The sequence below is a fragment of the Rhinolophus sinicus genome, chromosome X (assembly GCF_036562045.2).
Source record: "Rhinolophus sinicus isolate RSC01 chromosome X, ASM3656204v1, whole genome shotgun sequence".
NCBI lineage: Eukaryota > Metazoa > Chordata > Mammalia > Chiroptera > Rhinolophidae > Rhinolophus > Rhinolophus sinicus.
In genome coordinates this window covers 115943411-115957609 of record NC_133768.1, presented here as the reverse complement: position 1 = coordinate 115957609, position 14199 = coordinate 115943411, and the positions used below count along the sequence as shown (strand labels likewise).

General features: G+C 54.0%; 2 protein-coding genes and 1 long non-coding RNA gene across 3 annotated transcripts; 2 read left to right on the top strand and 1 right to left on the bottom strand.

Annotated features, from left to right (window-relative positions):
* The first annotated feature begins 808 nt into the window (after nucleotides 1–808).
* On the top strand, nucleotides 809–4392 carry IL2RG (interleukin 2 receptor subunit gamma). The gene is made up of 8 exons (XM_019747917.2): nucleotides 809–966; nucleotides 1185–1338; nucleotides 1566–1750; nucleotides 1936–2075; nucleotides 2468–2630; nucleotides 3170–3266; nucleotides 3520–3589; nucleotides 3939–4392. Exons 1-8 carry the CDS (start codon nucleotides 852–854, stop codon nucleotides 4122–4124), a joined length of 1110 nt encoding a protein of 369 aa, XP_019603476.2. The 5' UTR covers nucleotides 809–851; the 3' UTR covers nucleotides 4125–4392.
* A 918-nt stretch (nucleotides 4393–5310) lies between these two features.
* Nucleotides 5311–6741, top strand: LOC141569757 (uncharacterized). The gene is made up of 3 exons (XR_012493553.1): nucleotides 5311–5448; nucleotides 5768–5836; nucleotides 6249–6741. It is a non-coding gene; the product is annotated as an uncharacterized LOC141569757 (long non-coding RNA).
* Nucleotides 6742–7118: 377 nt separating this feature from the next.
* FOXO4 (forkhead box O4) lies at nucleotides 7119–14184 on the bottom strand. The gene is made up of 3 exons (XM_019748002.2): nucleotides 13318–14184; nucleotides 8851–9910; nucleotides 7119–8531 (listed from the first exon to the last, which is right to left on the bottom strand). The coding sequence occupies exons 1-3, from the start codon at nucleotides 13768–13770 to the stop codon at nucleotides 8524–8526; spliced, it is 1521 nt and encodes a 506-aa protein (XP_019603561.1). The 5' UTR covers nucleotides 13771–14184; the 3' UTR covers nucleotides 7119–8523.
* Between the last annotated feature and the right edge of the window lie 15 nt (nucleotides 14185–14199).

The following is a 14199-nucleotide window of genomic DNA, read 5'->3' as shown; positions in this document are numbered from 1 at the left end:
TGAGAGGCTGATTTAGCGCAGTGGCTGTGGTCATGGAAAAGAGGACGCTGCTGGGGGGAAACACCACAGAAGAAGCAGAGCTGATTGGATTCTCAGGGTAGAGAGAGAGAGTGAGGAATTGCAGATGACTTTGAGATTTCCCGTCTAGGTGACTGAGAGGGTCATGATACCATCAACTGAGACCGGGAGCAGATCTAGGGGAAGATGAGGAGTTTGAAGCTAGTATTGTTGTTCCTCCATTTCTAGAATCTACTTCTAAGTCACACCTCCTCACCCACCAGTCTCAACGGGGACCCAGCACAGGCAGGAGCTAAGAGTGGATGTTCTGGTGTGCATTAGGTCAGAGGAAAGACATGAGCCCACAGGAGTCAAGACTGTATTTTGCATCCAGCCAAGACAGTAGAGCTTTGACAGAGGTTTCAGGATGCCTGAGCCAAGGAAGGAGCATAGCACAGGATGGGGAAGAGGTTCAGACGCTCCGCTACCTGAGATACAATGATTTTGATGAGAAGGTGGTTGGGAATGGTGGTGGTAGTGGTGGTGGTGGTGGTGAGCAGATCCTTCCCAGGATATAGGTAGCCTAAGGATTCTGGAGTCTGTGACAATATTGTGTACCCAATGTACTTAACAACACTTCGCAGAGGGGTGGTGTTATACCCGCAGATTAGATTAATACCTAATCTCCCAGAAGACTTGACCTGTGTCATAGTACACATTTGCCACACCCACTGTAAAGCCCTGGTTTCTAAGGTTCTTTCCACCGGAAGCTATGACAGAAGGAAATGTGTGGGCAGTGGGTGAGGGGCCCAGGTTCCTGACACAGTACACCCAGGGAACGAAGAGCGAGCACCATGTTGAAGCCACCATTGCCTCTCGGATCCCTCTTATTCCTGCAACTGCCTCTGCTGGGGGTGGGGCTGACCCCAACGGTCCTCACACCCAGTGGGAATGAAGACATCACAGCTGGTGGGAAACCTGGGACTGGACGGGTTGGTGAGAAGGGAGGCTGTGGGAAGGGGCCGTTCCAGAAATCTGGAACCTGCCACTGGATATGACAAGGATGCAGACAGAGTTTAAGAGTACTGTGGGGAGGCTGGGGAAGGGCTCCCTGCCTCACACTGCTTCTTCTTCTGACCATCCTTTCTTCTCTTCCCCTCCCCCACTTCATTTTCTTGCCAACCTAGATTTCTTCCTGACCTCTACACCTCCTGGGACCCTCAGTGTTTCCTCCCCGCCTCTCCCAGAGGTTCAGTGTTTTGTGTTCAATATTGAGTACATGAATTGCACTTGGAACAGCAGCTCTGATCCTCAGCCCACCAACCTGACTCTGCACTATTGGTATGAAAAGGGAAGAGGGGATAGCACAGGGGAGAAAGAGGAGGTGGGCTGGATGTAAGAGACTGCATGGGGGCCCAGAAAGAGGGTAGCCAGCATCCCAGGCTCCCCACTGTTTCCTCGTGGGGTAAGTTATAACTCGTCAGTTCAGAGGATGCGAGGCTGGGCTGGGGATGTGTACAGTACCCAAGTTCACCCCACCATTCCTCTTCCTTCCGACCCTTCTCTAGGTACAAGAACTCTGACTATGACAAAGTCCAGGAGTGTGGCCACTATCTATTCTCTTCAGACATCACTTCTGGCTGTTGGTTGCAAAAAGAGGAGATCCATCTCTATGAAACGTTTGTTGTCCGGCTCCAGGACCCATGGCAGCCTAGCAGGCAGGCCACAACGAAGCTGAAACTTCAGGATCTGGGTAATTTGGAAAGGAGCTCAAGGGTCCAGGGATATTGTGGGGCAGGGGAGTATATACAGAGAGGGGTTCTTTTACGGAAGGCTGCTTGGGCAGAAAGGAGGAGGTGAGGGATCGGGGTAGAGAAGGGAGGAGGGATCAGAGCACTTCCTCCAGGGCAATGAGCACACATGCACACATGTCTCCAGTGATCCCCCGGGCTCCAGAGAACCTAACGATTCGCAACCTCAGTGAGTCCCAGCTGGAGCTGAGCTGGAGCAACAGAGACTTGGACCACTGTTTGGAGTACATGGTGCAGTACCAGAGTGACCGGGACCACAGCTGGACTGTGAGTGACTGGGGACAGCAGCTGAGGCCAAGCAAGGGGGGATCAAGGATTCAATCAGCCAAACCGGAGGGCCTGACCCCAAGCTCCTGTTGTCTACCTTCCAGTTTCCCTGCCCACCCTCTGCCCTCCTCCAAGTCCTTTCCCTGTTGTCACCAGTGAGTTTTCATTAAGGTTTCCCTACGCCAGACAGGCAAGAAAACAAAAGGAAGCCTTCCAGGGGATCTGGAGAGAGGCATCAGACTCTAGTTAGTGAAGGAAGCAGTATGGCTTGAGTAGTCAAGAGACGAAGGAGGGAGTGGGAAGAACCAGAAGGTGTCGGGGTGGGGACAGCAGTTTTAATTCTCCCTTCTTTCATGGACACCCATCTTTTCCTCACCCTCTTTCTCCCCAAGGAACAAATAGTAGACCACAGACCGAGCTTCACCCTGCCTAGTGTGGATGGGCAGAAGTGCTACACGTTCCGTGTTCGGAGCCGCTATAACCCACTCTGTGGAAGCTCTCAGCTCTGGAGTAAATGGAGCCGCCCGATCAAATGGGGCAACCATACTTCAAACGGTAAAGGGGCCCATGAGCCCAGCACCCCAACCTTTCTAGCACCACTGTCTTTGGCTCTACCTCCCTACCCCTGAGCTCCCAAACTTGGTGGCCCATGTCCCCTCGCTGGTCAACCCTAACCCCTGGGAAGCAGGGTTCTTCTGTGTAGGGGTGTGGTGGGTCGCTGTGTTGTTGGAGTAGGGGGCTGGATTGAGAAGGAGACCAAGGAGTGCTCGAAGGTGAGACAGAATGTATAAGCTACCCCTATAGCATTCCCTGGGAGCCTGCAGGTGGCTTTGGAACCAACCAGACCTTGGGTTTAAACCTGCCTCTGCCACCTACTGTCTCTGATCTTGGGCGCATCACTAACTTCTTTGACTGTATTTCCTCATCTATTGAATGGAGATACTAATTGGTCCCCCCCCTCAGGATTTGGGAGAATTAAGTATACGGAAAGTGTTTAGCACAGTGCCTGGCACCCAGTTGGGGCTCCACCAATGTTGGCATGTCATGGGGGTGCGGCAAATGTTGGTGCCCTCTTTCTTGCCCCTTCGCCATAGAGACCCTGCTGTTGTTTGCACTGAAGGCCGTCTTCATCCCCCTTGGTTCCATGGGACTCGTCATTAGCCTCATCTGCGTGTACTGCTGGCTGGAACGGTAAGGCTTCCAGAAGCCTAGGAAGAGGAGGTGGGAGTGGCTGCGAATAGTAGAGGACAGTTATTGCAGGGTCTCCAGAAGCAGAGGGCAGGACAGTAAGGAATGAGGGGTCACCCAGGTGGGCGTGGTGGTCGAAGGAAGAGGCAAGCACAGAGCACATGGAACCTCTTTCTTCAATATGGGGGAGCGGGCAGAAGGGTCATAAAAGAGCGTCACCAATGTGCTGCTGCTCCCTCTTTGTCCCCCCACCTAGGACAATGCCCCGAATTCCTACCCTGAAGAACCTAGAAGATCTGGTTACTGAATACCACGGGAACTTTTCGGTGAGAACACGGTCCTAGGTACACTGCAGTCTGTCAACTGCTGACTGCCTGTCAGCAAGATGGACAGAGTATAGGGGCTGAGGGGAGGGGAGGAGAGGGGGACCTGCCCTAACTGTCAGGATGTGGCCGACCAACTGGGGGATGGGCTAGACGGAGAGAGACACACAGAAGAACTGATTATAGATTGGGTGAGGCAGATGGAAACAGTAGTATCGGGGGCCCGCGAGTCTGTGTTCCTCCTGTGATCACAGTGGTACAGATGTTGTCATGAGAGGTCGCTTGGCACAGAGCCGGGGTCTTTTACTTCCTGGCCCTAATTGACCCCTAACCTGGAGATGTCTGTCTTTAGGCCTGGAGTGGTGTGTCTAAGGGATTGGCGGAGAGTCTGCAGTCAGACTACAGCGAAAGGTTCTGCCACGTCAGTGAGATTCCCCCCAAAGGAGGGGCTCCAGGGGAAGGGCCTGAGGGTTCCCCCAGCAGCCAGCGTAGCCCCTACTGGGCTCCCCCATGTTATACCCTGAAACCTGAGACCTGAACCCTGATACCCTGACAGAACCCCAGGGTCCTGTAGCCCCAAACCCTAAACTGTACTAACTCCCCCTCATCCCACTAGCTTGGGTCCAATGTTTGCCTTGCCCCCTGTAGCTGGTTTTGAATTGTGTGCCCCCTATGACCGCCCCCTCATTCAGTATCTCCTCCTTGAGAATTGCCCCTTTGACCTGTACATGTTTCTCCCTCCCTCTTTCCATCCATCCTTCAATTGTTGCCAAATCAATGAGAAATAAAGTTTCTGTTCATAATCATCAAGAATGTCTGTTGTTGGGGTGGGGAGCAAGGGGAACGTGGGGTACAGTAATGGTGGGGGGCATGGTGCCCAGGGTAGCAAAAGGAGTAGTAGACTCCTGCTGTGGAAGTAGTAATACTACAAATTAACTAGAAAAGAGTTCTTACTGTTCCAGAAACTTACTTCTCTCTAGGTGTCCTGCACTCCTTCTGGGGTCCAGTTCAGAGTTAGATTTACCATGTTGCCCCCATTCTCAGCAAATCCTTTACAGACCTCACCCAGGTTCTACTCCACCTTCTGTCACTCATACCACCTCTGACCTCATAATCCCTCAACTGCAGCCTCAGGCCCCACCTCTAGGGGCGTTGGCTGTCCACTACTACCAATAGCTCTCTCCTGTCTGCTCAGTCTGGACCCCCTCAGGCAATGTGATCCATCCGCTTCTTCAGTCCCCCAACCCCTTGGACCCATTCCCTCCCCCCCTCCTCCCCTCAACATGTCTGGAGAGTGACATCTGAGAGCATGTTCGCCTACATCAAACATGGAGGTGAGGGGCATCACGGAGCTGGGAAAGTTTGAGGGCAGTGGAGATCACAGGGACAGCATAACTAGAGAAGGACCACACGCCTCGTCCCATCTCTCCTCAGATAATCAGCTGTTTCTGGTCAATATCAATTGCTGTGTCTTCCCGTTGCTGCATTACACCCGCAGTAAAGTGGGGTTGGCTAAAACAGGTGAGGAATTTGGGGAGGGGAATAATGGCCAAGGGTCAGAAGTAGTAGGGTCATCTCTAGCCCCCAAACCCTTCTGCTGGCAAGAAGAGAGCTCCTTGAATCCCGACAACTTCCTCCAACCCTTTCTGGATAGGATCACTGGCCCCTTTCGCTCCTGCTCTCCTTCCTTACCTGTTCCAATTAATTACCCTGTGGCCTCCCTCCAGATACCATCGATTTGTGTGATGAATCGGGGACAATGAAGTTGTTTTTCCTGATGAAGCCCCCTGGAGAATATGCCACCAAATTCCTTACAGCTCGAAACACCTACTACGTTTGTAGGGTGAAGCGTGGAGCACCAGGTAGAGGCTTGGGAGTACTCCCCAGAGATAGAGCAAGGCCCTCAGGATGGATTATGGACTTTGTCCTTAAAACAGGGCACCCTCAACCAGATCCCACTGACCATGTCTAGTCAGCCTAAGAAGGGGCACTGCCTCAGTGACAATGGGTTAGGTTCACATATACCATGCCTCCCACCTGACCCTAGAGGCAGACCCGGTGGGGAAGAAATAAGGTACACCAGCTCAAGGTAGTGTTGAGTGTTGGGATCCTGAAATCTTGGGCTTTGGAAGGGTGGAGACTGGGTGATGGGCTGGGGATAGCACACTGCTGTGTTCACAGGAACCCGACTTCAGAATGCTTACCTAGCTTTCGTGCCACTCCTGAAGACTCCAACACCCGAGCTGATTGGTAAGCAGCATGATGGAGAACATGGACACTGCTGTATGTAGCTGGTGATAGAGTATTTAGAGTGGGACTGCTGCAATACAACCAGTAGGATCATAGAGTCCTAGGGAAAGGGGAATAGGGTCTAGGTCCACTTTAGGAGGGAGTTTAGCTCCAACCAGGTGGAGCGTGCACGTGTCACTCACCTTCCCCCCACTTCTCAGCCATCTTCGAGGTCGAGCTCCCTCTCAGCACCCCATCATGTCCATCTTCCCCTTCACCCTTTTCTCTTGGAGCTTAGGCATCTTCAGACCACTCCTCAGCCTAACTTTAGGCCCGCTTGCTCCAAGTAACCATTTGAGTGATGGGAGGTATGGCACTGGGTAGGTAAGATCTCCAGTCCTCAGAGGTGTGGGTGCCTTTTCCTGCTTTCTAGATGCCTTGCGCACACAATGTGACATGCTGGAAAAGAGTCGACTGAAAACGCTCAAAATGCAAGAAGCTGCCCAGAAAGTAGCTTCAGCTGAATCCTCCATGAAACTTTCAGTAAGACTCCCCAAATCTGGTCTGCCCCAACACCCCCTTCCCCCACCAGCCAACCAGAGACTCCTCCCCTCGGGTCCTCAGGGTCGAATTTCCTTTCCAAATCCAACATCCATGCTCAAGACTCACCTTCCCCACTTTGGTCTTGCCTTTGGCCCTGCTTTGTACAAAGCTTCCTTGCACAGACCTGTTCGTCTTACTGACCCATTCCTTTTACAGTCCAAATCAGGTGAAGACAGGGCCACTGGCAAGGGTCCGTTCTACAAGACCAGAGCGGACTTTCTCGGTAAGAGGGACAGACAAAGACTAAATAAAAAGTAACCAAGTGAAAGCAGCACTACTAGGTATGAAATCCCTGGAATTTAATGTGAGGTTCCTTTTTCAAGAAAGCCTCCTTCTCCCAGCATGGCACTGAGGAGACTTCGAGGGTGGGCAGGGGAGGGCTGGGGCCAGCACATGGGTTGGGTGAAGGAAGACTGGGAAGTCTAGTACAATGAGCCTTTGAGGGTCAGCTGGACAGAGTAGGGGGGTGGCGGCTTTTCCAACCAGAATACCTCCCCTTGGGGGGGCTATGACAGCCCGCCTATTCTGCTGGGGCTAGGTGGCCCATGGTCCTTTTCCCCCACACCCCGCCACCTCAGCCAGCAGAAATTCCCCCACCCCCCCACATCTCTTCCTCTGGGGAGTCCCTCCCGCCAACTCTTTCCCTTTGCCCTTCCCTCCCCCTGTCCGAGGTGGGCAGTAAGGCAGCAGAAACCAGAGCTGGGTATAGGCATTTATTGGATTTATTCATTTATTGATTTGACACACTTCCCTACTCCAATCTAGCACATGATACAATCAGGGTAGGCCAGGCGCTCACACAGGAAATGATGGGAACCCACAGCAGGGGCGGGTGAGGGGGGAGGAGACAATGCAAGGGGAAAGGGAGGGGCTGCTTTGGGGGCTGGGGTGGAGGAGCCCCAGATGGCCTCCCTGGCAGGTGCTAGTAAACCTGATCCACATTCCCCTTCATCCCTGCTCATTTCCCAGACCATCAGCCAAGCTCCCCAGTACCCCTTCCCTATTCTACCCCTCCCCCTGCCTGCCACCACACACACTTCCACACAACCCCTGGAGTCTGGCAAGAGGAAGAAGGGCAGGGACAGCTGTCAGGGGCCTTGAACAGGGAGGTCTCTGTGCCTGACTTTACCACCCTAAATCCTTCCCTCCCTCTCTTCCCACTCCCACCCCCTTCCCAGGCCACAAAGTAATGCCTGGCGTTCAATGCACTCTCCCACCATAGCACCAACCCACAAGGAGTGATGTGAGAGTGTGGCTGCACCCCAACACCACACACTCCTAGGCACAAGGTGACAGAATGTGGAGGCCTGGCTTAGCTTTTTCCTGAGGGAAATGAAGCTAGTTCTGCGCGTGGGCCTTGTTCTAGACCCGGTGCGCGTGGGAACGCCTTTTCTAGCTCAGCACCCGTGTACCCCCATGCTTCCCCAAGTAATATCTGTAGTGTTTCCATCATGTGACTATGACAAAAGCCTTCAGAAACAAAAAAGCGTTGTCCCCATCACTAGCACCTTGCCACGGTTAAAAATCTCTATATTTGTGTTTATATTTCTTTAAAAGTTTATAAAAAGCCTTTCTGTTATGTGCAGACTTCCAAGGGTGATTTGGCCTGGTGAGCCACTCCAGGGCTCAGACCTTGGCCCTTCCAGGTCCCCACTCCCCCCCACTGGCCTTAGGGGCCACTGCATAAAACCCCCAGGCTCAACCTAGCCTGGACCAGCTCAGATAAGATGCTACAAAAAATCCTGCCCCCAAAGGCAGGGTAAGGCCACTGGTGACTTCACATTTCCAACAGCACTGCCCGCCCCTGCTACAAAACTTAGGGGTGGGAATGAGGGGAGCCAAGGATGGCTCCCAAGAGGGGGCCTTACCCCCTAATTGGCACAGTGAGAATAAACTCCCTCCCTCTCCCAGCCCCTTTCCCTCCCCCCATAGTTCCCATACGGGGCAGCTTTATCTTTATAATTTCCTCAACACCCGTGTGAGTAAACCCCACCCTAGCTCTAAAGCAGGGTACCAAATTCCCGGGGAGGGGTCAAGGGTAAAGAGTGGATATGGGCACGCCTGGCTCCACCTCTGAAGCAGGGGACAAAGCTTCCAGCCATGGCTCAGGGATCTGTGGGAAAAAGAAATGGAGGACAAGGTAAAAGGCTCATCTGGGGCATGCCCACTTTCCACCATCATGGTCAACACTGCAGGAAAACAGAGACAGCCCTTCCTCCCAACTCTCCTGTGCCATCTCGAAGGGATGGGCCCGGCTGAGGGGCCCTGGAGGGACCGTCTGGAAGCTCTGCCACTCTAATGGGACACCCTCCCCGCCAATTCCCCAGGAGCTCTATCTACCCCTTGTTCTAAGTCTCCCCCTTGCTCAACTAGCTGGACACCCAGGAATGGGTGGAGGTTCTGAGATGCTCCTGCGACTAGGGATGCCATACCTGGCTCGAAGTTGAAGTCCAGTCCCTCACCCCCATCCATGAGGTCACTGATGATGTTATCCATGTCACACTCCAGGTTCTCCAGATACATGTCAAGATCGAGATCCTGAGGCATTTTGTCTTGGCTTGTAGCATCAGTAGGGGGTGTCAGCATAGGATCCCCTAGGCTCTTGGCGAGGGGAGCATCCGCCATGACTGGAGGTGGTGCTAGCATAGAAAGGGAGGGAACCAGACTGCTGGGGCCTGGAGCCTCTGGGGTCTTGGGATATAGGCCGACTCCTGTGGCGAGCTTACTGGAGGAAGGCATGCCCCCCAGCAGCAGCAGCGTGGGAGCCTGGGACAGAATGGGGTCTACCTGGGTCATGAGGACATCAGCAGGGGGTGGTGGTGTATCAGAGGTGAGCAGGGCCTCCAGAGATTGGGAGCTGGAGAAGCACCCTTCGCCTGCTGACAGGGGCCCCTCTGCTGGGCTGAAGAGGGAGGTGCTGTAGGTGTGTAAGGGGCCCGGAAGCCCAGGATGCTGCAAAGAGAAGCCAGAGAGACTGCTCTGAGATAGAAGGGAGTGAGGAGATGCGAGGTTGAGCCCATCTAACAGCTCCAGACCTTCCTTTACGGTGGGAGGGACACCCCCTGCATAGCTGCTGACTGAGGCTGCCATTTCCTCCTCTGCCAGCACCTCAGACTCGGGCCTCATGGGGGAGAGCCGGGTGCTGACAGTGCTAGCATTTGAACTGCTTCGTGGACGGAAGGTGGTCCACACATCGGCTTCCTCGCGGTTTCGAGAGCCAGGGCTGCCTGACCACTTGGCAAAGGGGCCAACAGGGCTCTTCGAAGTGGCAGCTTCAGGCGGAGCTGGCAGCACAGCTGGCTTCTTCTTGGGAGCCCTGCTGCGGCCCCGGAGCAGCTTGCTGCTGTTATCCATGGAGGCTGCCCGGCGGCGGGGCGCCTTGCCACTCTTGCCTCCCTCGGGGTTCAGCATCCACCAAGAGCTCTTGCCGGTAGCCTCGTTGTGGACCTTGATGAACTTGCTGTGCAGGGACAAGTTATGGCGGATGGAGTTCTGGAGAGGACAAAGGCAGCAGGAGAGGGACGTTAGGTGTGTGTGGGGGAGGGGCTCCATGGCGCAGTCTGGTAGGAAAGGAAGCTGTGACACAGCAGGGGTGTTCCTGGAGAGTCAAAGCTAGTCACATGCAAGGTAAACCGGGCAAAGGTAGGGGTGGATGGGGGAGAAGACCACACATGGTCCCGCCTTGGCCTTCGCCTCTGCCGAACAGGGGCACCAGGGGCACCAGGGGCACGGAGTGACTACTGGCATAACAACCCATTGGAGGAGGCAGGGCGCCCACCTGCAAAGAGCTCACTGCGCTGAGCTCCTCCCAAGTGTCTGAGGGGCTGTCTGGGGGCGTCAGGGAGATGTGCTTCTGGTTTAGCAAGAACGAGGCTCAGATGGGAAAGAACCTTCCATAGTTTCAGAATGCAGGCTCGGGGACAGTGGCGCAACACCAGCCCAGGACTGAACCACCCTGTCCCAAGCCAGTTCTCTGAACAGGCTGAGGGGCTGGAACCTGGGCACAGCTGGCACTCAACTCCTCACAGGGCATTTGGGCCCCAGCTCTCCAGAGGATTCGAGGATTCCTTGTTTTCTGATTTCTCCCAATTCGAGGACATACACCCTCAACTACATTCAGGAAAGGCTTCTCACAGGCCCTCAGATACACAAGGCACATTCTTCCATCTCTCCCTCCCTCCCTCCGTCCCTTCTTGTCCTGGGAAGAAGCTCCCCTCTCTAAATTCTACTGCTTTATCCAGACGGAGCTGAAGTCTCCTCTCTTTTATAAAGTGCCTGCTTGGCTTTTGCAGTCAAATTTCTTGTGCACTATTTTTAATCTGTTCCGCACAATTTTCCCCCATGTCCATGGTGTGGTTTAGTTTCACAGATTTAGTCGCATCAAGTGTATGCGCCCAGGACACGGATCCTGCCGTCCAGTCAGGCACCCCCCAGCAGTGCCCCCTCAGAGTGCCAAGCTCCCAGTACATACTCAGGCTCCCGCTTGCCTGATTGGTGGGTGGCTCCGGGTGGTGGCAAGGCTCCCCTGGAGACTGCTGGCTCTCGAGTGCCTTGGGTAATAGAAGCTATGTGTTCTCTCTTCCTCCCTTGCTGCTGATATTTTGCTAGAGATAAGTTTTTTTTCCCAGGGGCCCCGGGAATGGAGATTGGCAGATTCTTAAGCCCCCAGAGCAACTTATTTCTAATGATTGCCCCAGGCTGGTTAAGCCACCCTTTTGTGTCCCCCCCCCCCCCCCCGCCAAAAAACACACACAAAAACACCTCCCTTCTCTTTCCCTACCTCCTTTCCCCACTTGCCTCAGGAATATGTGCACAGGATCTCCAACCTTAGGGGCATTTGACCTCCCACATGGAGCTCTTTAGTGTTTAGAAACTCAGGAGCCCAGAAGGGCTTGGAGCAACCAGGAAGCTGAGGCTATGGACAGTCACAAATCACTTCACGTGCTTCCCACTGGTGCTCTAGATAAGGACACCCTTTGCCTGGAGAAAGATGGTTAAGTAGATTCTCATTCCAAGGCTCTCTAGCTCCAGAATCCACCTCCTGGGGACCCTGCAGTAATGGCACTTCAGCTAGTCGGCTACGTTAACATTCTTAGTTCCTTCACTTGTCCATTCAGCCTGGGATCTTAGTAACAGAACCACACTGACTTTCTACACCACGATCTGCAGTCTTTTCATCCTCTAACTCTGGGTCTACTGAGAAGGCCCATTCCTTTCCCTACTACTCAGTAGACATGAGGCCCAACTCTTCGTCCAGTCTTCTTTAAGCCTTAGAACTAGTACATGGTACAGCCACCTACCTGGAGAGGTCAGCTCCCTAGGAGCCCATAATTCTTACCCGTTGCAAGGGGGTGACTGCTAATTGCTCCCCAAGCCACCTGAACTAAGCTTTCTTGTTCTAAGTGGGTGCCGCCCCCTGGTGGGGTGGTAGTAACCTTGGTACATCCTCAGGTAAGCCAGTTCAGACGTGAGGGTTCCCCCTTGGAGTGGCGTGGGGGGCCTTCGAGGCCCCAGGCTCCGTCTGACTGGCTTTGTCGTCACTCCAGTGAAGAGAAGTTGCAGCATGGACGAGCAGCAATAGCATATGATTTATAGGTAGGCCTGACTTCAAGTCCTCATTCTAATGACATTAGGCAAGTTTCCTAACCTTTCTATACCTTACTTTCCTAATATGCAAAATGTGGAATCTCAGAATTGCTGTGAAGACTAATAGAATAAAAAAATTTAAAAATCCACTTTGTAAACTAAAAAGCTCCGTATAAGTGTAAACTATAAGGAGGAACTACACTCCCACAGCATGACTACCAACTCATGGTTATTCCTTCTACCCTGGAAAATGAACCTAAAGGAAAAGAAAAAACAGCTGTGTAGGCTGGGACCAAGGAGGGGAGCTCTTTATGAACTGAGACTGTGGCGTGGCAGTCTACCCAGAAATAGTGCCAGGGGTCTCCGTCAGCTGTCCTGTTTCCTGGCCACCCAGCAGATCGGACGGACCCCTCGACCTCTTATACCTGGGGGAGACTGCTCATTCAACCCTGTGTACTTCCTTAAGGGCGCACTGATCTCACCACCTATGGTCATACAAGACATTAATAGGGGTTGAAGCTCCGCAGTTTCATGATTAGAGCCCCATAGTTCGCAAGACAAGTTTTCAGAGCACCTAGCGAGCTCCTTACCTCACGTTCTCTGTGCTCTGAAGTCAGAACCCTCTGCCTTTTTCTCCCATGATTAATATTCCTTAACAGTAAATGACAGCTCTCCCCCCAAAACTGGAGAGCCCCTTACCAGGGGGAGTTGCTTGGCATTACAGGGTACACTGAGGCAGGTAGCAGCTCACAGCCCCCCTTTTTTTAGTGCGTAAGATCAGCTACGTTACCCCCTGAATATCATCACTCTTCTTACCTTTTGCCAACTCCACTCCCTCTTCTTGGGTAGAGGAGTTCTGGGACAGAACCTCTACCTTGAGGTATTGGGGGACAAGCAGGGACTCCAAGTCATCCCACAGGAACGGGAGAAGAGGTGTTGGGGTGGGAGGGTGGGGGAGGAGAGAAGGCTGCACTCTTTGGAGAATCCACACAGCACAGAGGATAAAGACTTCTCTGTGGGAATAAGTGTTTGGGGCAGCCCAAGCCAACACTTGTGCCTGGAGTGTTGAGCAGTGAGCAGGGAATTCAATTTTCTCCAGGGCAAGGACAGTGTCTTATTCATCTGTGATCGTCCAGCATCAAGCACTGAGCGTGGCATATACTATGTCCTAAGTAAATGTTTGCCTGATTGACCATGGAAGGTGGATCTCTGGGGTGAGGGTGGGTGTAAAAGGGGCCCCCCGAATGGCAGTAATGAGGGTCGGGGGCCCGGGGCAGAGGGTACTGGTGGGGAGGGGAGGGGGTCGGAGTTACCTTCCATCCTGCTGAGCTGTTGCTGTCACCCTTGTCCTTGAAGTAGGGCACAGTGCGGACCATCCACTCGTAGATCTGGGCGAGTGTCAGTCGCTTCTCCGGGGCGCTTTCAATGGCCTGGCTGATGAGCTCTGCATATGACTGATTGCCCCAGGCATTCCGGCGGGAGCCTCCCTTCCGAGGACCTGTTACGGCCCCCAGGATCCCGGGCTGGGGGCCCCCTGCCGGCTCTGGGAGCCGGGAGGGCAACAGGGTTGGCTCTGAGCGCCCCTCCGTGTGTACCTTCTCTCCCAGACCTGGCTCCACCTCGGGCGGCTCGGACGGCTGGGGAGCAAGCTCTGGTCGCGGAAGGGGCCAGGTGCAGGAGCGGGGACGGCTCTGGGGTGCGAAGTCGGGATCGAGGTGTACGATCACGGCAGCCTGTGTGGCTGAATTCTCATGCCCTGGATCCATACGTGGAGGTGGACCTCGGCCGCTCAGCGCTCAGAGGAGCCTGCCACAGACCCTCACGATGCCTCCCCCCAGGGGGGAAGCACCCAGGGCCGGGAGGCACATTCCTGCCAGTCCTCAGAAAGTCCAACTTCGTCCTCGCCCCAGGACGCTAACCCCTAAGCTGTCCCCTCCACACAGCTCTCCGATCCTCTCCGCGCCTCCAGCCTCCAGCCTCAGAGCACTTGCCGAGACACCACCTGTAACCTCCGCCTAGCGAAGACACTTTTCCTCCGACCTCTCTCACTCAGCTTCCTGCTCTTTTAAACCTGAGGCACCACAGCCCCTCATACATTGCGCTCGCATCCCCGAACGTCTCCTTCGCCGCAGTTCCCTCCCCCTTTTAAGTTTCTGCCCCCCGGACACTCCTCCCAAATTTCCTCCACCCCGATC